The 22,771-nt window shown below is 37.5% G+C and overlaps 1 protein-coding gene across 14 annotated transcripts in view; it reads left to right on the top strand.

Moving 5' to 3' along the window:
• Positions 1-22,771, top strand: part of ARHGAP28 (Rho GTPase activating protein 28) — a 242,221-nt gene that overhangs the window by 182,596 nt on the left and 36,854 nt on the right. For all 14 annotated transcript variants that reach the window (XM_041768030.1, XM_041768034.1, XM_041768083.1 and 11 more), the window contains 7 exons: positions 2,177-2,342; positions 2,448-2,539; positions 4,944-5,021; positions 10,825-10,987; positions 16,871-16,953; positions 19,453-19,650; positions 20,163-20,276. In XM_041768030.1, the coding sequence (XP_041623964.1) occupies positions 2,177-2,342; positions 2,448-2,539; positions 4,944-5,021; positions 10,825-10,987; positions 16,871-16,953; positions 19,453-19,650; positions 20,163-20,276 (894 nt within the window). The remainder of the gene's footprint in view (positions 1-2,176; positions 2,343-2,447; positions 2,540-4,943; positions 5,022-10,824; positions 10,988-16,870; positions 16,954-19,452; positions 19,651-20,162; positions 20,277-22,771) is intronic.

Raw genomic sequence — 22,771 nt, 5'->3', positions numbered from 1 at the left:
CTTGCAGGACAGGCACTAAAAATTTATCAAATAGACTCAAGAATTTATAATATTATTACAAAATAGGCAAGTAGAACTATATACTTCATTATCCTGAAAGCCTCAGAGTGTGTATGTATGCAACTATATATCTATATCTTTATATCCAGGATATTATATCCTGAAAGCCCACTAAAGAACTATATTACACTGATCTGTTGGCTGCTCAGTAAATGCATTTGTGAAAAGTTCATGATATAGAGCCCTGAATATTATGTGCTGATCAGAGCTGGAGGCATGATGACCAGCAGGGCTCAGGCAGATTCAGGGCTAAAGGAATGAGTCATATAAAAAATGGCTGTCTTTGCGTAGGCAGCCTGGACCATTCCCAGACAACAGTCCCATGATGGAGGGGAACAAGAGGGCAGGGCAAGAACTGTATGGCTTTCTGAGTACTTTCTACCAACCTAGTGCTGTACTAGGTATCCTTGTTGTAATCACCCTGTGACTGCTCCCATTTTACAGCTAAGAAAACTGAGGCTCAAAGAAGCTGAGTAATTGATCCAAAGCCCCAAAGCAAGTAGGAGGCTGAAACAGGATTTAAACCTACATATGTCAAACTCCAAAACTTCTCCTGGTCCCTGAGCAGCCTCTATGTTGGAGGGCACAGAAGTGTTCTGGGGCCAAAGAGGGAATCCAATGGGACTCTGGTTTTAGGGGCATCCCTCCCAATCTTTAGAGAGAGTCATCCAAGAGAGGATGCTGGCCCCCAGCTCCCTCATCCGCTGTCCCCTCCTTAGATTTGGGTCACCTGGGGTGCAGGTCGGCCTTCTGTGAAGAACTTTGTGAGATTTAGCAAGTGGTAATTACTCAGTGAATGATTGTGGTTCTCTGTCGTTGTTGCTATGTATTACTGTTATGTGAGGTTTTGGTCTCAGAAAGAAGGTAAAACAACTAAGTTTTTCATAGGATAAGATATGCCCCAAACCACATTCTACATTTTGTTGTTTCACTTTTAAAATACTTGAGGCTCCCAGGAGTAATTGCTGACTAAATGAATGAATGATTGAATGAGTAGATGATTTAAAAACCTCAAGAAAGCTCTAACTGAGGGAACTCCTATAGAGAATGTATAAAGCTTTATAATTGAAACAACTGGAATTTTTCTGCCTTGGCAATTTTATTCAATACCAGGATTTTTTAGAGCAAAGCATACTTGTTGATATTATATAAGAATAATCTCTATCTTACAAAGTCTTTACTTGTTATAGTCTTCACAGTATTTCTGGATTGTTGAAGGGTTTTGTTGTTATTTTATTATTATTTTTTTTAATTTTGTTCATCTATTAGAGACACAGAGAGAGAGGCAGAGACACAGGCAGAGGGAGAAGCAGGCTCCATGCAGGGAGCCTGACGTGGGACTCAATCCCAGGTCTCCAGGATCACGCCCTGGGCTGAAGGCGGTGCTAAACCACTGAGCCACCCAGGCTGCCCTGTTATCATTTTATTGTATTTTTGTTTCCTATTGTGGATATGGAGAATATAGGAATGTCATTGTCTGAAATGATAGTAAGATGATGTGGTACTTTCTTTTTTTTTTTTTTTTTTTTGATGTGGTACTTTCTATATCTTTATCATTTTTAGAAATGCTTGGACTTTTATATCTGAATTTGATTTTTAAGTTAGAATAACTGTGCTGTTTCAGCAGGAATGTGCAATCACATTCAGTGGGGGAGATTAGTCTTTTAGAATATGCAGAAGAGAATAGATCATACCTGATTCAAGGACTAAGAGCCCCCAACCCCTGAAAAGATATGTCAGAAGCTCTTCTGGGAGCACTTAGCTATTGGGCCTTGTGTGCATGTGATGTATGCCCATGGTAGGTACATTCCATGTGGTGCCTGGGGCATCAGTTAACAACACAGGATGTTTCTTAGAAGAAGGACATTTTCATGGTTGTGACGACAGTGTTGTAGTACATTCCAGATCACTCTTTTGTTTCTAATTTAGCACAGGAGTGTTCTGCAAACGTTCTGAAATCATTCATAATCTTTCTGTGATGCAACTTGCTCCTCAGAGATTTTTTATAAGCAACATGTTTTGCTATTCAGATTTAGAATGTCCAGGTGGTATTTAAATGAGGGAATAATAATTTTCCTTTGCCGTGAAAAATAAATATCTTCAATATGTATTTTAGAAATTTATTGTCCAGAAAACCAGATTCGGCCTAACGGAAGCAGGAGATCTGTCTGCCGAAGATATGAAAAAAATCCGCCATCTCTCCCTGATTGAATTGACTGCCTTTTTCGATGCCTTTGGAATCCAGCTGAAAAGAAACAAAACTGAGAAAGTAAAAGGACGAGGTGGTTAAGACAGGTTTCTTCTGATTTTAGCTCTTTGATACACTGGAATAAGTTAGTGCTTTGCTGATTCTTTTTTCTTTCTTTCTTGCCCATTTTACAATGAAGACAATGGTATTTTTGGAGTTCCACTTACAGTTCTATTGGACAATGACCGAAAGAAAGACCCTGGAGTGAAGGTCCCCTTGGTGTTACAAAAAGTGAGTGGAGTGTAAATGACTGAGGAAAAACTAGAGCCTCCTGCCTGCAGTTTGGAGTTGTAAACCTGCTAATGAATTTTCTTATATATTTAAAGACACTGAAGCTCTCTTAGGACTCAGGCCCTGGGTGATTTTCAGCTTTCTTCTTGCATCCCCATAGCATCCCACAGTACTTGTAACCAGTTTGCCTTGCTGCAAACTTTTAGAGCCTATTACAAGGTCTGACAGTAAAGCAACAGGTGATGAACACAGATGCTCTGTTGTATGGCTTCCTTTTGTTATATTTTTTCCAGTGTTTTCTAAAGGTTACTTATGTGTGTTACATGTTTGTGTTTGTATTTGATTATTCCCTGCAGAATACAAGATGACCATTAATTATCAGCTGTACATTTACTGATTATATAGGTATTTGCCTAGCTATATCACAGGTTGGGTGTTTTTAAATGTATATGTGTAATCATTCAAATGAATTTGGCTAAACAAGCTTAATAAAGCCTAAAATCCATTTTTCTGGTGGTTTTTCAGGTATCACTAGGAAGATAGAATATGTTTAGATAAAGAATAAGTTTGGTGGAAGGGGGTTTTAAAAATGATATTATCTGAATTATCATCTGTCAGTATCTGTGATCATCACTCATTCACTCAATAGCTGATTTGATTTTAAGTCATTTTTTTTAAGTCATGTTTTTTATAGCCAACAATTTACACAGGTTTACTCAAGTATGCATTTATTCAACAGGGACATCCAGTGGCACATTTAAAAATCCCAACCCCTAAACACAAAGCTTGTTGCATTTTAAATTGAGTTTTTAAGTAATTTAGAAAAATATTGACTGAGGAAACATATACTTACCTTATTCACAGTAACAACGCTATGGTTCTTTACTGTGTACTCCCTAAACTTTGCTGCCAGTGCCGGAGACTGAGATACTTCTCAAGTCAGGTGATTGGTTGCTGCTGATGGAGATAGAGAATGGCAATGAAAGAGCCAGAGGGTGCTGGTGACATGCCAGTGTGCACAGGGGCATCTATAGAGTACCTTCCCTGAGTAAGTGCCATCCATACCCTAGCATGGGTAGTCAGCACTTAGCAGCCTGAGGAGGTTGTGTGATCATTTCCCTTCTACTGATGAGGTTACTAAAGAGGAGAGTGAGATACCTTACCCTTGAGCCCACAGCCAGCTAGGAGGAAGGGCAACGGCGAGCCCAGCCTATGGTGGTGACATGAAGATTTTCTTTTCCTTTCTTGAATTAGAACTAGAATCACTACCTCTGTCCTCTCTATAAAGGATGGAGTTTGAAGATAATGCATAAAAATCGAAGACTGAGGAGATTCAACACTTGGATTTATATTATTATGTAGCTGCAAAAACCTAGCATGGAATTTAGCAAATGGAAAGTGCATGGTAAATGCTAGTTCAACTAAATCTAGATTTATATAATCTTAGCAACTCAATACATGTTAGCTATTATTACTCTTGATATCAAGTATTCCTCATTGAAGACAGCTTAAGGTATTAATTCTTCCACTCCTATGGGAGAGTCTTTTTCTATGGACATATTTCCTTAGCCTAAATATCCATTTATCTCCCTACCTGTAAGAACTACCTTAGTTCAGTCACCCCCATTTCTTGAAGAGGAATTAAAGACTTCAAGAGGAGTATTCCTCTTGAAGAGGAGGACTTGAGCCTCCCCTTGCCATGTGAACACAGGCAAGTCACTTACCCTCTCCATGCCTTAGTCTTCTCAGTATTTGGATGGGGATGCGATTAGCACCTGCCTTGTAGGATTAATGTGAAGATTAAATGAATTAATACATGGCAAAGTGCTGAGAAAGGGGCATCTGACACAATAAGTGCACAATAAATGTCAGGTTGTGTTATTACTACGTTAACAACATCATCATCATCATCAATCATCATTATCATCATCATCATCATCATCATCATCATCCCACCATGGGAACTCAGGAAGCATATAAACCTTTATAGTTTCTGCCTTCTTGGTCATATTTCTAGAATTCCTATAGTCTCTCAGCTGAAATGGTTCTAATAATAGTAAATTTAGAATATTTTCCTATTGTTCCATCTGCAGAAAGAGATACATAGTAATCAGATCTTAACTTAGTCAAGTGGTGGTGTACTCTAGTGGTCAAGAACACAAACTTGCGAGACAGTGCCCTTACTTTTGAGGTTGATCCTGGGAATTGATAGAACAGTTCTCAGTCTCCTTTCATTTGCAAATTAGAAACTGTTGTTGCCCTTGGAGGCAGTTGTGAACATTCAAATACCAGGAACGTACACATATGTTTGGTAATTTATTGATTGTTGTCACCATCATTGTCATTTCAGATGTTTGTAATTGTATGGAGGTATTCATTTTTATAATGTATCATTGCTTTCTAGTTTTTTGAGAAAGTTGAGGAGTCAGGCCTGGAATCTGAAGGAATTTTTCGACTTTCAGGATGTACTGCCAAAGTCAAGGTACTGAACATTTTCTCTCTTTGTAGTGGGAGATCTAGGCTAACTAGACCCAGTTCACACAGGCCCCAGGGATCAAGTCCTTTTTTGTTGCTGCTGATAGGACCACTTGACCCTATCTCGTGTTCTGGATGCCTATGATTAAATGTTGTTCTGTGATCCTGAGTTGTATATCCTTTTAAAACAACAACAATAAAAAACCAGCAACAGTGCAAGAACACACCAGCTCACCGTGAAAGACTACTTCTTATCTTTAGTTTTGAAAAGTTGAAATATTCCATCACTCTTTTCAGGGTTAAACACTTTAGTTTGCTATGTTCTTCCCAGTCATGGAATTTGCCAAGCCAATATTACGTGAGCCCTCATTTCCATTATCGGTTGCTTCATATCTTTTTATGTACTTTTTTTGTTTGTTTAGAGTGGGAAGAGAGGGGCAAAAGGAGAGGGAGAGAGAATTTTAAGTAGGCTTTACACCCAGTGCAGAGCCCTATTCGGGGCTCGATCTCACGATCCTGAGTTCATGACCTGAGCTGAAATCAAGAGTCCAAAGCTTAATTGACTGAGCCACCTGGGTGCTCCTCATTATCAGTTGCTTTAAACTTAGAAAAATTCTTTGGATGTCTTTTTAATGAAAGTCCTTATAAAAATATGTAGGAATGGATGTTACCACTAGAATAATCACTCAGCAGGTCTAAAGCCTAGTTGCATATAAGGTAAAGTTAATTTCTACATATAAAACCACCTGTGTAATTTGAGTCCTTTTACTTAGTCTTCCTACTTCTATGTAGTAGCAAACTCCACAGTGCCATAAAGGAGAGAATCAGTAAAAAGAAAAACTTTTCTCATAAATTTCCAGTAAGAGGGGATCCCTGGGTGGCTCAGCGGTTTGACGCCTGCCTTTGGCCCAGGGCATGATCTTGGAGTCCTGGGATCGAGTCCCACGTCAGGTTCCCTGCATGGAGCCTGCTTCTCCCTCTGCCTGTGTCTCTGCCTCTCTCTCTCTCTCTCTCTCTCTCTCTGTGTCTCTCATGAATAAATAAATTAAATAAATAAATAAATAAATAAATAAATAAATAAATAAATTTCCAGTAAGATACCCCACTTTTTCACCGGGGGGGGGGGCAGAGGGGGCATCACACTAAGAGTCCCACTCTGCCCTTGCATCTCCCTGGCTGGTAGATGTGAGAACCTGAGCAGTTTTAAGTAATCAGTCTCTGAAAAAAGTCTCGAGATGAGGGGAAAATTAACTTAGTTGCAACGTGTAGAGGTAGAAGAGCATTTCTTCATTAATTCATTTTGGTACATGTCTTGGGAAATTCTATTTGTATCAGAAATCTCAGGGTTTTTATTTAGAAGTGTGATTGAGATGTTTTTGTAAGTAGAAACTGAGAAATAGGCTGTGTCTATTGGAAGCTGTAGAAGGCAGATTCTGAGATGGAGTCAGGAGTAGAAGAGTCAGTGTTTCTGAAGGGTGCAAAGGAAGAAGCCAGGCTGGTAAGGCTGTGCCTCACAGCAGATGCAGGGCTGATGCTGGCCCTGCCTGCCCTTCAGAGCACCCCCTCACCAGGCAGAGGGGCCAGGAATCAGCATCCACAATGCACTCAGTCACTGCCCCAGCATCTTGTAAAGAAGGGGATGAGGCAGATGAGCAGTGCTAACTGCTAGCAGAGTTGGTGCCAGGAATCACCAATTATTTTATGCAGATAATTCATTTTATGAGGGAGATCTGAGCAGTGCACCACTTTGCCAATGACAGAAGGGGTCGGGGCATTTGGAGAATTGTCACTTCCCTGGGAGTGGAGATTGCTAGATGCTGAAAGGCAAGAAAATTCCTAATGTTTCCTCAAGATTTATTCTTTCTGAATTGAATCTGCTTTTTGTCTTAGATTCTCATTGCTACAGTGGCTATATGTACCCTGAATCAGAGGATGAAAGTTGTCATATCTATAGAGTCAGAGAACCAAAATGAAGAAATTAAGCCAGAGAAACAAATTTCTTAGGCACAATTAGACTTCATTCTTCTAAACTTATCATTGGGGGGATCCCTGGGTGGAGCAGCGGTATGGCGCCTGCCTTTGGCCCAGGGCACGATCCTGGAGACCCGGGATCAAATCCCACATCGGGCTCCCAGTGCATGGAGCCTGCTTCTCCCTCTGCCTGTGTCTCTGCCTCTGTCTCTCTGTGTGTGTGACTATCATAAATAAATAAAAATTAAAAACAAAAACAAAACAAATAAACATCATTGGGAAGTGGTATTTGCAGATTCTTCCTGGCTCATGTATGTGTGTGTGTGTGTGTGTGTGTGTATAACATAATGGAGATTATTTAAAACTCTTTCTCAAAATAATCAAAAGGAGACAATGTTTGTTGTGTGCATGAAGTTTGACTCCATAGCAGAAATTACTTTTCTTTAGCTAATCTTTGACTGAAAAATGCTTACCCTAGGCTAATAATTCCTTCAGAATGTTCTTACAGGCACATGTATTCTTGAACCACATTTCGGGAAAAGTCCCTTTTCCCCCCTAATCGGTTTTATGTAGTTTCAGCCTATTTATTCCATCTCTTATTAGTCTGAAAATGTAATCCAGATGTTTTCATGGTTTGAGCTCCAGGAAAACCAGTGTGAGAGAAATCTGGGCCAGCAAACAGAAACGAGGGAATATCATAGTTAGAAAGACATTGTAACTTGATATATTAAAGGGGTCTTTATTTCTCTTCTTTGTTCAAACTTTAAACCACTTTTGTAAGTTCTCTGTTAAACTTTTTTTCTAGGAATGTGCTTGGGGAAAGATAGTTAAAAAAAAAAAACAACTCCATTTTAATTATCCTCCAGTTGTGCCAAATGCATGACGCTAACACTAATGTATGATTATGAACAATCTTGTACTTTTGAGGCCTGGTGAGACTAACGGGGGGACACAGCCCTGTGGGGAAGCTGCTAGCTTTGACTGCACAGGAAACACGGCATTGGAGCCCATTCCTGTATTCAAGGCCTCTGATCATTTGGAACCAATTTAATGCTTTGGTGTTTCCACTGATTTTCTTCTCCAAAAATGACAGAAATTTGAGCCAAACACTGGGGAATACATTTTATGGAAGAAGGCAGGCTGTTTGACATGCAAGGATTTTTTTTTTTTTTTGGTCTAGTTTCAGTTATTCTGAGGCTGCTTTAAATGTTTCACAATTATGTTACCTGGCCTGCTGGTTTCACAGTTATGTTACCTGGCTCAAACTGGTTTCTGATGCTGAAGGCGGGTCATTTTCATTTTTATAAAACTACCTCCTAAATGGAAGCAGGTTATATATTTGCTCAGAGCAGACTTAAGGATGTGGCATCTGACCCCTGCCTAGAGTTCTCATTAACATCGGACAGAAGACACGACTTCCTTAACCTGTAAATGCTTCCTTTCCTGTCTTTGGCAAGCTAAATTCAACACTGGGTGTATGGTGTCATGTTTAGGACCACCATGGAAATGTCCGCTCTGCTCCTGTGTCCCTCAGTTTGCTATGGTCAAAAGGAAGAGAGGACGTTCTCTCTCAGTTTTGTTTTATCCTGGCCTTCCAGACAAGATGAAGAGATACTATTACCCAAATAAGCACATAGGCATGGATTTCCCATAGTAATAATACTAGAGATTATTATAGACCAGGGGAAGGAGGATGTTAGAAGCAGCCAGCATTTATTGAGAGCTTACTGTGTGGTGGACTCTCCTCACTGAGCTTTACATTGTATTGTCTGATTTAATCTCTGTGAAGTCATTTTAATATCCCTCTTGCACAGTGAAAAACTTGGGGGACAGGCCTGAGAACTTGTCAGTTGTGGAATTGGGATAAAAACCTAAAGAATCTGGTCATAGAGCCTGCTCTTGGTGCTGGAGCTATGTTGCCTGTTAAGCAACAGAGATCCACTGGTGAGTTAGAATGGTGGTCACATTGAGTTTCAGACAAATTCCTACAGCAGAGGGATGTGGGCAATGAGTTTGATTTATTCTGCTCTTGCTGGAGCTTCCTGCCTCCTTGAAAACAGTTTCCCCTTTGCTTTGTGGCACCAGTCAATGGATGGAAGACATCTGCTGTTTTCCCTGTACTTCCTGCTAACAACACCTCCATCTCCCCGTGACCCCAGCTAGCAGTCAGTCAAGTTTTCTCTCTCAGGCATTCATTTCTTGATGCTACCTCTCCTTTTTGCCTTATAGCTGCTTATCGAGGTTAGTCCTCGATTTTCCAGAAATAGTGCCATGGCCCAGTAGCTGGTCTCCTTGCCTCTCGTCTGTTCTTCAATCGATAGCAAGCTCTCTTCCAAATCGCTTTCCCATCTGGCTGTCAGAAAAAATAAATCTCACCTTGTTCTCCTGCTTGGACACGTTCCATGTTGCCTCACGGCCCATGGAATGAAGTTCAGTCCCCTGGGGGTTGGCTCTGGTCTGTGCCCTAGCAACACTAAACTAATTTGAGTTCCCCAGACCCAGTGGGTTTCCTTGCATATGTATCACTGCTGGAGCACTTTCTCCTGTCTGGAGTACCCTTCTATTTCCTCTTCCCCTTACAGTTACTCACAGACTCAAGACTTGGCCTGAGCAGAGTTGGATTCTTTTTCCTGGCTACATAGCGTCCAATATGTGACTGGAGTTAGCATCATGAGTTCATAAGATAGTCCCATTCACTAAACTGCAAGATGTCTAGGGGCAGGGAATGGATCTCACGCATCCTTCTCTCATCAGATTCCAGACTGTGCTCTACTTCTTTTATCCTAGGAAGCACTTTATATGTATGCTTCAGTGCTTTACAAAGTGTATTTATCAGCAAAGGATTTCCTTGATTTGCTCTATTATTCCTATTAGATTGAGAGCTTCTCAAGGACAAGAAGCTGGTTAATGAGCTGCAGTGTGGTGGGGAAAGGTCAGATGTGCAGACTGATTCTGACTGTGTGTGACTTAAGGCTGGAAAAATTAGGCCACTCATGAGGATAAAACAGATGCCTCAAAGACACTGAGAGTTTTCAGAGTAGTTAGTGTCAGAGAACTATGGCAACTACCTGCTATTAATAGGTAAACTCTGTATGCAGTTCAAGGAGGTGGTAGAAAATGAGTTTGATTTTGAAAAAGAAACCTGGAGAATGGTGGCACTGATAATCAAGTGAATCAATAATGTGAACTGTATAACCCAACTAAAACTTATGGAGGCTTAGTGATTTTTTTAAAAGTATTTACGCAGTGTTCCAAGTCTTAGGAAGGATTGGGCAAGCATGCAAACATGTGGAAGACATGTGTACCTCTTGGCATAACACTTTGCTATAACTGCTCCAGGAAGATGTCATTGGTCTGCATGTTGCCGTGATGTCAGAGTTCCTTTACTGGGATACTTTTCATTCTGTATGAGAACTAGCTGAGAGGCCTACATTCTCAATTTAGTTTAGAAGTAGATGACAGGATGGCAGAAGGAAGAAATCACGAGAAAAAAGGGAAGTGGAGGCTTTTGTCAAATCAGTACATTTATCCGGTGGGGATGGGTGGTAATCTGCCAAAACCACAGAAACGAAACTATGATCTGAGTAAAGAATTTTATAGTTCTGTAGAATAAGTAGACTATTTCAAAATTAACATTATTCTTAAAAGGCTTTAGAAAAAATCATTCAGAAATAGCTATTTCAGTTCTTTAATTATGTTGAAAAAGTTAGGCTTGGTAGATACTGGCTTTTCAATCTATTTACAAAAATAATTTATGTAATGACAGTTTTCAAAAGGGAAAGAGGGGGGATCAGGTGCTTAAAATGCCTTGAATATTGACTGTTTTTCTTGATTTTCAGCAATACCGGGAAGAACTGGATGCCAAGTTTAATGCTGATAAATTTAAATGGGACAGAATGTGCCATAGAGAAGCTGCAGTAATGTTGAAGGCATTTTTCAGAGAACTACCCACCTCTCTCTTCCCTGTGGAATATATACCAGCCTTCATCACTCTCATGGAAAGTAGGTGGAAGAAGTTAAGTGTGAATGGGCTAAGATATAATAAGGTCAATAAAATGACACAAAGCACAAGAAAGATGCATAATCAGATTTGATCATAAATATTCAAATTTCCTATTTCCTGACAGTGCTTGGTGAAATATTGAGTTTGATGGTAAACAGTCCTCTCTTTTCGTATTTATATATTAAGTCTGGTAGATAAAATTTAGCAGGTTTTATAATCATTAAAAGAGAAGGTTACAGAAGGACCAGGCTCTTGAGATTTGAATTCCTGCTCAATCATCTGCTAGTCATGCAATCAACCTTCCTGAGTTTCATTGCTGCACCTATAAATTACAGATAATTTAATCTGTAATTTATAACCCTGTAATCAGGGTTGATGTGGTTATTGAATGAAGACATCTAGAATAGTACCTGGTATGTAATAGTCCTTCCAAAAGTACAAGGTTTCTCCCTTTTTTAAATCCAGGGTCCTGGGTTTGATAATGTATGTAACATACAATAAATGCTGCACAGAAAGTGTTTTGTCTCTGAGAACTACAAAGTCTCATAGATTAGGCCTTAAGTGAGGAACTTGGATAAAAGCATGGAAACTGGAAAGTGTGTATTGTGTTTGGAAGTGAGAGAATAATTTGACATGGCTTTAGCCTCAGGGTTGAATATTGTGGCTATGTGACAAGAGAGAAATTTAGAAAAGTAGAGTAGATTTACATGATGGGGGCTTTGACTCCCAACCAGAGGAATTCAAGAATTACAAGCCTAACTATGTACAAAGCTGTTAAATAAATGACAATTCTACATGGACAGAAAAAGCCCATGGACAAACTGTAAAGACACACCCCGTATAAAAAAGGTTGGCCACTGCTCAGCTCTAGATAATGGTTACTGTGGGAATGAGAGCCAAAATCCACACTTTAATGGGAAAACTGTTATTTTGAAAGTATCAGCCACAAATTCAAATTTGAAAACTGTATGGGCCTAACAAATTATATCTATATATGCCAGTTAACAACTTCCTGCAAGTTGACCAGAACTATAAAATCCTTAAAACTGCAATGAAGGAAAATAATAGGTCCTAAGTTTTATGACAGTGTTTGTCCTAAAATTAGTAGGTACTAAATCTTTAAAAATTTTAACTAAATCAGATTAATAAAATAATCCTTGGTGTCTTCAGAGAAGAGAATATGATAGTCAAGGCAGTTTTTCCTAAGCCTTAATTCACATGTCGTCTGTGTATCTCTGTAAAATATCTCTTTACTTTGTAAGATGTAGTGTTTTGTTTTATGAGGGAAGCTTGTAAAGAAAGAGAGTAAAGCTAGTTTGCTTCATTTTTTTTTATTTCAGGTATTGTGCTTTGTCAGTTGTAGAATTTCCAGTTGATGCTTTTTAAAAATTGAAATATAATTAACATACAGTATTATATCAGTTTTAGGTGTACAATCTAATGATTCAACAATTTGATATATTTTTCAGCGCTCATGTTAAGTGTACTCTTGATCCCCTTCGTTATTTTCACCCCTCCCCTCTGGAAGCCACCAGTTTGATCTCTGTATATTCAAGAATATGGTTTTTTGTTTGTCTCTCTTTTTTTCTTTTTTTGTTCATTTGTTTTGTTTCTTAAATTGCACATAAGTAAAATCATATGGTATTTTTCTTCCTCTGACTGACTTCTTTCACTTAGCATTATACCCTCTAGATCCATCCATGTTGTTGCAGATGACAAGATTTTGTTTTTGTTATGGTTGACTAATGTTCCATTATATGTATATGTGTATATGTATGTATATATTGTATACACATTATATGCATTGTATGTATATATACACACATACCCCACATCTTCTTTATTTTTTTTCATACCATATTTTCTTTATCCATTCATCTGTTGATGGGGTTGCTTCCATATCTTGGGTTATTGTAAATAATGTTGCAGTAAACATAAGGGTGCACATAATCTATTTGAATTAGTGTTTTTGTTTTCTTTTGATAAGTACCCAGCAGTGGCATTACTGGATCATACATACAGTAATTATGTTCTTAACTTTTTCAGGAATTTCCATAGGGTTTTCCATAGTGGCTGCACCAATTTGCGTTCCTACCAACTGTGCATAAGGGTTCCTTTTACTCCACATCCTCACCAACACTTGTTATTTCTTGTGGTTTTTATTTTAGTCATTCTGACAGGTGTAGGGTGACATCTCATTGTGGTTTTGATTTGTATTTCCCTGATGACTACTGATGTTGAGCATTTTCTCAGGTGTCTATTGGCCGTCTCGATCTTCTTAGGGAAAATGTCTATTCAGGTCCTCCACCAATTTTTAAATCAGATTATTTGGGGTTTTTTGGTGTTAAGTTCTTTATACATTTTGAATATTAACCGCTCATCAGATATGTCATTGGTAAATATTTCCTCCCATTCAATAGGTTGCCTTTTCATTTTGTTGACAGTTTCTTTCACTGTGCAGAAGCTTTTTATTTTGGTATAGTCCCAATAGTTTAATTTGCTTTCCCTTGCCTGAGGAAATATATCAAGAAAAATCTTCCTATGGCTGATGTTAAAGAGATTACTGCCTATGTTTTCTTCTAGAAGTTTTATTATTTTAGGTCTCACATTTAGGTCTCCAATCCATTTTTTTCTTCAATCCATTTTGAATTCATTTTTGTATATTTTGAGTTCATTTTTACATATAGTATAAAACAGTGGTCTAGTTGCATTCTTTTGCATGTGGCTGCCCAGTTTTCCCAACGCCATTTGTTGAAGAGACTATTCTCCATTGTATACTTTTTGCCTCCTTTTAAAGTATTTTCTATTTATTTGCTGAGATGGCTTATCTTTTCATTCATTATAAACATATTTTTCTTCGTATCATTGAACATATTTATGATACATGCTTCAAAATCCTTGTCTGCTAGTCCCAACATCTGGCTCACCTCCACATTGGTCTCTGTTGATTGTGTTTTCCCTTGAGAATGCATCACTTTTGTATGTCAGGTGAATACTCAGTTTTGGAGACCCCACATTTTATAGTATTTCTCCCAAGAGTGAGGTTTGGAGTTTTGTTTTAGTTTTTGTTGTTTGTTTTTGTATTTGAGCGAACAATATACTTGAACTCAAGTTGCCGGTGGGCTTTTGGACAGCTCAACTATCAGTTCAGTTGTTTAATCCTTACCCTATGTTACTTTACACGTGCTTCGTTCATGAGTCAGCCAAGATTTTATACCAGAGTCAAGGCCTTCGCCCATTATTTCCCAGTGGCTGTGGTCATAGTGAATCCTGTCTTTTAGTTGTTCAGACCAGAAAGACAAGAGTTTTCTTTTGGAGCTTTAGCTACCTCATGTCAATACCAGCTATGGCCTGACCACAGGCCAAAAGCCAGAATAGTGGAAAACTCTCCCTGTGCCATTCCCTAATTCCAAGTGGCCAGTCTTCTAAATCTGCCTGTCTTTTTGAATTCAACAGTGCCGTAGATGGTTGTTTTTTGTATTTGTCCAGAATTTATAGTTCTCTTTGGGAAGGTTGGTCCAGAAGGAGCTTATTCAGCCATACCAGAAGCAGGACTTCCTCCCTTCAATTTGTAAGTTCAAAAAGCATAGGATTTTCTGTGTAGTTTGCTCTTCCTGGAAACTGGGCTGCAGATGTATTAGCTTTGCCTTGATCTCTGGTGTATATATACTAAATAATTCATTAGAACAAGTTTGTGCCACAGAGGATTTTTTTTTCTGTTTGTGGTTTTTTGGTATTATGAAATTATGAAGGAATCATCCAATGCCAGACCTATTCAGAGAATCCTATTTTAAAAAGGTATTAGGTTTCCTTACCATCATTGTTGCCTTCTGACACCAGCCAGTACATTTCATTAAAGGGAGAAAATCTGGAAAATACCCTGAAAAGGTTCACAGAGGAGTCCACCTTTCTTTGTATGACTTTGAAAGTGAAAAATACTATGTTGCCATAATTGATTTGATACCAGCCAACCCCACAGGAAGCCCAGAGTTCTGGCCTGCTACCAGCAGGGAAAATGGCCTTTTTGCTACCTAGAGTAAGCTCTAGTTATAAAAGATTTTCTGAAGGAAAGAATTGTGGATACATGTTTTTAAGCTCCATTCTTTATGCTCTAAAATTAAGTTTGGAGAATGTAGTCTTTTAGTGTAATCACATTCTCTTTCCAAACTTGGCTCAAAATTGACCATAAAATTAAAAGACTAATTCAAGTTTCAGATATTGTTATGACATTTTAATAATTTTCTGGGAAAATAATAATCTCAAGGGGAAAAGATCCTAACCAGGATGCAGTAATTAATTAGTTAATAAAACTATTAGCCACGAAGTGGTATCGGCATAGGTATCCTAAATAAAATGAAAATGGATTATTTGCCAGTTTGGAGTTTCAGTCTTAAAAGTAACTTCATAATTTCTCTGAAATTGAAGGAAATTCAGAGCTTGCATCTGCATCTATTTTTCCCTCTGCCAAAGGGATTTTTTGGGTTGTGTTGTAAGATTATAGACAGCCTGCGGTTTATGCATTAAAATAATGCCTCATCTGCCCCCCCAGTGTTTTGTACTGAGATATGCTCCTGGTAGTTCCTATTAATCAGGTAAACTCATGTCAGTGTACATTAGCCATTTTCAAAAACATCCTGAACCTGTGTCATTTTTGTTTATAAATCTGACATAAATTTCTAAAAATCCACATGGGGATTGTGCCAAAACAATATCATGCATCCTATAAATAATCCTCCCAACTGTTTCTGTTACATGGTTATACATATTAGTCATCTACTCCTAGCTAGGATGCACACAATCTCCTAAAACCTAGTAGCTTGTCACAAGAGTGTTTGCACTGCTATAAAGCTAAGTAACTTTACAAGTGATTGACTGCCTTCCATCCATTGAATATAAATAGATTTTCCTTCAAGTTGAGAACTCCCCAGGGATGCTAGAATATAATGCTTCCCTCTAGGAACTCCCTACCAAGAGACCATTATGAGGAGAATATAGAGAGACAAAGGGAAGCCTGGAATGTTCTGATATACTCTGCATTTTCAGCACAGCTGGTTGTGGATTATCCAGTTGTGGATGGAATCCCTAAAATTCTTTCCCTAAAACAGGAAAGGAGCCAAACTTTAATACACAAGTATAAATGCCGGCCCTCTGGCGCCATCTTCTGTAATTATCGAGGAACAAAATACTCAAGAATCTAAAGATCAACTGTAGTCCCCTTCCTTAAATGTCCATTTATGATCTGGAATAAGTGTCATTAATCGTAATAACAAGATCAAACACATATACAGGTAATTATATTACAGGTACTGATGTAAACACTCTATACATACTAACTTGTTTAGTCCTTGTAACAACCCAGGGAGGTAGGTAGATCTGACTACTCCCATTTTACAGATGGTGAAATAGTAGCAATGAGGGGTTAGATAGCCTGCACAAGGTCACTCAGTGACTAAGTAGTAGATGTAGGATTTGAACCTGGCTTTAGAGTCTCTGCTCTAATGATTATACTTTGCTGCCTCATTATGTAGAAACAAGATTTATTTTCTGTTGACTTGAGCTTTTAAGCCTTCTGATTATAGCATACAAGTAAAGCAGGGCCTGTAGAAGTACTTTGAAAAGGGAAATCTTATACAAATCTAGAGTCATTTTGAGGATCTCATTGGCCACCTGCCTCTACAATGGCATTATGGGATGTGAAAGAGGAGTTGATCGATTGAGGCTCTTGTCCAAGTTAACAAATTTACATTGTTGGGCATAAAACCTGAGTCTTTATTACTGAAAGTTGTCAGGAGCCCTCCTGTGGCACCAGATGTTAGCAAGAAATGCTGTCAGAATGCATCAGTGTTGTTCAAAATGTGCGGTTATTTCTGTTTTCTTGTTAGGAGGGCCTCACATCAAAGTACAGTTTCAAGCTTTACACCTCATGGTCATGGCACTGCCTGATGCCAACAGGGACACAGCCCAGGTATGTTGTACCAACCTCATGGTCTGTCACTGGCCCTTCTTAGTCAAAGAAAATGGCTGAGATGAAAAAATAAAAACTAAGACAACTTACTAAGCCAGCTGAGCACACTGCCAACCTATTATTGCCTTTCCACATTCCCACTGCTGTTCTCCTGAGGAAGATGTAAATCCTAGGATCTTCTCTAAATATTTCAGTTTAATTCATTCAATCCATTAAGAGATACTGAGCATCGACTAGTGCCGGGCACTGGCCTAGGGTTAGCAAAAAGAGAAACAAAGATGGAAGGCAAGTGGAATAATTGTCAGAAGTAGATGAGGCCATTATATTAGCTGCATAATGTAAAGCTCTATAATTTTAGGTCCTCAGCTACTCACTTCAGTCTAGTGACAAAAGATCTGAGGAGTGTCCTTAGGGAGGAAATTTGAAGTCACTAATTTAAATGAAATTTCTAAAATATTTGTGTCTTACAGTTTATAAAGATAATTCAATTAAAGATTCCTAGAATCTTGGAATTTTAGAGATCACCTGATAGAATTTCTTCATTTTACAGGTTAGGAAAGTTAGACTCAGAAAGTGATTTCTCTATTAACATATAATAGAACATTTGTTGGAATCATTCCAGGGTTCTCCCAAATATTCTGCCCTATATTTCAGATTTATTTCCTTGTTGTATATTGGCAAAAATCAATAAGTTCTCTTAATATTTTGATAATCATTCTCTATGCAATAGGGATTTTGTTGTAAGTGCACAACAGGTGTTTGGAATCTTTGTAATGAAATTGAGTTAAGATGAGTTGGAAAGAGCCCATAATTTTGAGACCAGTAAAAATAATGCTAAAAACAAAGATGATTCTTTGTGCTCCCTCTCATCAGACATTTCCATTTGGTGAGGACCTTTCCTCCTACATAATAAAAATATCTGTGTCAATTATAATATATGTCAATTATATCGTATCCTCAGCCCAAGAATGGGAATTGGATGTGACATAAGAATGTCTATTTCTACTATAATTTGGTAATTTTTCAAAAGCTGGAAATTTATTAGCTTGTTTGGGAAGCAGTGTTCTTTTATATATAAAGAAAAAAGGATGCATCTGGTATCAGATATTTGGTTCAGAATGTCATCTACCCTCTCATATAAAATAAAGGATGCATTAAGAATAACTAATACTTTTCTAACAGAAGATCTTCAAAATCATCATGGTACTAGTAAAGATGTTACACACAGGTGCACACACACACACACACACACACACACACACATTTTTTCTGATTCTACATTGTGAGTGGATCTAGGATCGAAGCTGATGTGCTGTTAGAAGTCAAGAGCTCTGGCTCAGGAATCAGGCTTCCTTGTTTCAAATGCTGGCTTTGCCACCTAATTAATTGACACTGGGAAAAGCTACCTGAATCTTATCCATTAGTTTCCTCATCTGTCAAACAGTATTAATAACAGACCTACCTCACAGGGTTTGTAATGGTGATAAAGTCGGTAATATATATGAAGTATTAAGAAGAATGCTTGGCTTACAATAAACCCTCAAATAAATGTTGACTATTATTACTATTATGTGCTAACCATTTTCTCATTAAAAATATTATAGCAGGATTTAAACTTGAAAACTAAAAAGCATCTTTTTCTCTCTCTCTCTCTCTTTTTTTTTTTTTTTTTTTTTTTTTAAGATTTCTGCCCTTTTGGTGAATTTCAGAAGGTTCTGATAAACATCTGTACTTCGGTGGCTTAGCCAGACTTTAAGCTTTCTCAAATCTCTCTCTCTCTTTTTCTTTTTTTAATTGCCAAGAGTAGCTGCATGTAAACACTTCCCTTTGGTCTACTGAATGTTCCAAAACTGAAAAGCAGTAGAAAAATGATACTCAGAAAGTAAAATTTTAAAATTTTTGAATTGAGCTTACATTTGGATGAGGAATGAGATACTCATGTGTTTTTTAAATGGATTTTTCTTTCCCAGAGAAATAGTAAATAGTTTTCAATGGTAATGCTTTAAATTAAGAGTGTTTTTTAGGGTTCCTTTTCTTCCTTCACAAGAAAACCACACTTGTGTTATTTGAAATGCAGTGTTTTCTCCAACTAGTTTAATACATAATTTTTAATATTTGCCAGCCTTGTTTTGAATAAAAGAAAATAAATGCAGACTATTATTTATAGAAACTCCAATATAATAAACTCCATAAAATTGAAAGTACTTTTATGAAGCAGAGAATTGAATATTCACATTTCTCATTAATGTTTTTCAGAAATAAAAGGGGCAACATTATACGTTTAACCATTTTATAGTTCTGACAGTTTTCCAGAGGCACTATGAATGGGTATAGAAATGAATGATAGCTTGACGGGATGAGCACTGGGTGTTTTTCTGTATGTTGGTAAATTAAACACCAATAAAAGTTAATTAAAAAAAAAAAAAAGAAATGAATGATAGCAATCAGAGGTCCTTTTAATAATTTACAGTAGTGTGACACGGTACTGTGTCTTTTTAGGTCCTCATGACATTCTTCAATAAAGTGATTGCCAACGAATCAAAAAACCGGATGAGTATATGGAACATTTCTACTATAATGGCACCAAACCTTTTCTTCAGTCGAAGCAAACATTCTGATTATGAAGAATTACAGTTAGCAAACACTGCAGCCCACATCATCCGCCTAATGCTTAAATACCAGAAAATTCTGTGGAAAGTGAGTAACAGTGTGATGACTGTGATGTTTTACTTGCAAGTCCACCAGCACCCAGGAAACAAAGATTCTATGCCCTTAGTCACGGGGATGAAATATGAATAAATAATCTCAGGTTGCTTTGTAGCATCTTTGCACATTCTTTAATGGCTGCTCCTAAGCATGTTTCCCCTTTTAAACAGAATCCTTTTATTTTTATTTTTTGAAGATTTTATTTATTTATCTATGAGAACCACAGAGAGAGAAGCAAAGGCATAGGCAGAGGGAGAAGTAGGCTCGCTACTCAGAGCCCGATGTGGAACTTGATCCCAGGATCCAGGATCAGGACCTGAGCCATCTCAGTGCCCCTAAACAGGAATCCTTGTCATTTTCTCTAATCTTTACAAGGACGATTGCCAAACTCACTGGTTCCAGAATAGTGAGCATCCAGGAGTTACCATAACTGGAGACAGAGTCTAACGGGGAGGTTTAATTCAAACACTTTCCTTTTGATTCAAGCAGTGTTTATTCTCTAGGTTCCATCTTTTTTAATCATGCAAGTCAGAAGAATGAACGAAGCTACCATGTTGTTAAAGAAGCAGCTCCCAAGTGTCAAAAAGCTGCTGAGGAGGAAAACCATAGAACGAGAGGTAATGGCAATAAACTAAGGGTACAAATGTTGTTACTACCCAGGTTTCTATTTCTCAAAACATGACATAAAGTAGCTTGTAATTTAGAACCAAAAATTTTATATTCTTACAAAGTATCACTCTTGTTACCATAAACATTGTGGAAATGGTGTTTGTAACAGAGTACTGGGATCTTTTTCTTTTGTTGAAATATGTGCTTCTGGTTGAAGTTCTTGAAATATCTCTGTCATGAAGATTATTTAATATTCATATACTTAAGTCTAAGATGGTTCTCACAAAAGATAGAAGTCAACCTTTTAGTCCCTGTGAGCTAGATTTAGGGCAATCCAGTATATCTAATAAATAAAGAATTGTCTAGTGATTGGATAATAAAATAATTTTTTAAAGATTTTATTTATTTATTCCTGAGAGACACACACACACACACACACACAGAGAGAGAGAGAGAGAGAGAGAGAGAGGCAGAGACACGGGCAGAGGGACAAGCAGACTCCATGCAGGGAGCCCGACACGGGACTCGATCCTGGGTCTCTAGGATCACACCTCAGGCTGAAGGCAGCGCTAAACCGCTGAGCCACCGGGGCTGCCCATAAAATAATTTTTATTTTATTTATTTATTTATTTTTAAATAATTTTTCATCTTCAAGGTGTTTAGTGTAAATTCATTGCGTTCCAAAGAATTTTTGCTTTATCATAGTTTGTGCGGCATTGAAAGAGGGAACAGGTTTTAGAAGAATTATCTTTATTGCTTTAATTTAATTTGAGGAAGATCATGAGTATCAAACAGTCCCTGAGGAGGATGTAGAGATAAATGAAATTTGCTTTCCTCTTAAAGGAATTTCCACATAAAGTGGGAGAGAAATGTATACAAGAACCATGAATATGCATTAAGCATTAGACCAGTTATATGGACCATATGGCAGGACCATGCAGATGAGAAAGAAATGTGCTCCAGCTTGGAGAGTTGTGGACACCTTCATGAAGGAAGTAGTGTTTGAGCTACATCGTGAAGCATGGATAGTATTTTGAAGGGAGAAGGGAGGAGAAAGTTTATCCAGGGAAAGGAACAGTAAATGGCAAGGCAGTGAGCAGTATTCTCAAGTATTGCTAATTGATCTATCGTAATCATAATGATCATAATCCTGATGAGACTGTATTCCTTTATTGATTATAGGCAAAGTGACTTCAGAATAAGTAGAATCAGCATTATAATTTGGAAGAAATATTGCTTTGAGAAAAAAAATCATTTTTAAAAAAACTTAATTGATATATAATCCTCATATCATACAATTCATTTATTTAATGTGTACAATTCAATGGTTTTTAGTATATTCAGAGATATTTGCAGTCATCAGTGCAATCAAGTTAAGAACATTCTTATCACCTGAAAAAAAAACTATTCCCTTTGGCTATCATCCCTCTAAACACACCTTCACCATTTCCTTCTACCAGTTCTAAGCAACAATTTATCAATTTCTGTCTCTATAGAGCTCCTTGTTTTGGACTTTTAATGAATTAAATCATATAATATGTGGTCTTCTGTGACTGGTTTATTTTATTTAGCATTATATTTTTTTTGGTTCATCCAAGTCTTAATGTGTATCAGTACTTCTTTCTTTTCTTTTTTTTTTTTTTTTGCCAGATAACATTCCCTTATATGAATTTCCACATACTTTTTATCCATTCATTTATTAGTAGACATTTGGGTTAAATATATCTTTTACTCATTATGGATAATGCTGCTATAAACATTTATATTTATGTGTAGAGATATGTTATTACTTCTCTTGGCTATATGCTGGGTAATAAAGCAACACATATGTTGAAAATTGCCAGACTGTTTTCAAAACCAACTGTCCCATTTTTACATTTTCACCAGTAGTGTGTAAGGATTCAGATTTTTCCATATCCTCACCAGAACTTGTTATGATTGGAAATTTTCATTCTAACCATCCTCTTGCTGTAAAGTGGTGTCTTATTGTAGTTTTGATTTGCATTTCCCTGAAAACTATTGATGTTGAGCATCTTTTCATGTACCTACTGGCCAGTTTTATGTCTTTCTCAGAGAATTGTCTATTCAGATTCTTTGCGAAGTTTTGATTGGGTTGTCTTTTTACTGTTAAATTGTAGGAGTTCTTCATATATATTAGATATTAGATATAAATCCCTTATCATCATTTGTTGAAAAGACTACTTTCCCCAGTGAATGGTATTGGCACTATTGTTGAAAATTGACCATAGATGCATAGGTTTTTTTTTTTTTCCAGACTCTTAATTCTCTTCTGTTGGTTTCTGTCTATCATTATGCTAGTAACACAACTGTGTTGAATACAGTAACTTTTGTTTTAAGATTTGAAATTGAAAAAGGAGAGTCAACATTTTTTTTGAAATAGCTTTGGTTATTTGAGGCTCCCTAATTTCCATATGAATTTTAGGACCAGTTTTCCTATTTCTGAAACAACAGCAGCAGCAAAAACAACAGTAGTTGCAATTTT

Source organism: Vulpes lagopus, chromosome 1, assembly GCF_018345385.1.
Source record: "Vulpes lagopus strain Blue_001 chromosome 1, ASM1834538v1, whole genome shotgun sequence".
Taxonomy (NCBI): Eukaryota; Metazoa; Chordata; class Mammalia; order Carnivora; family Canidae; genus Vulpes; species Vulpes lagopus.
Note: the sequence above shows the minus strand (reverse complement) of the source record. Positions and strands in the feature narration are given on the sequence as shown.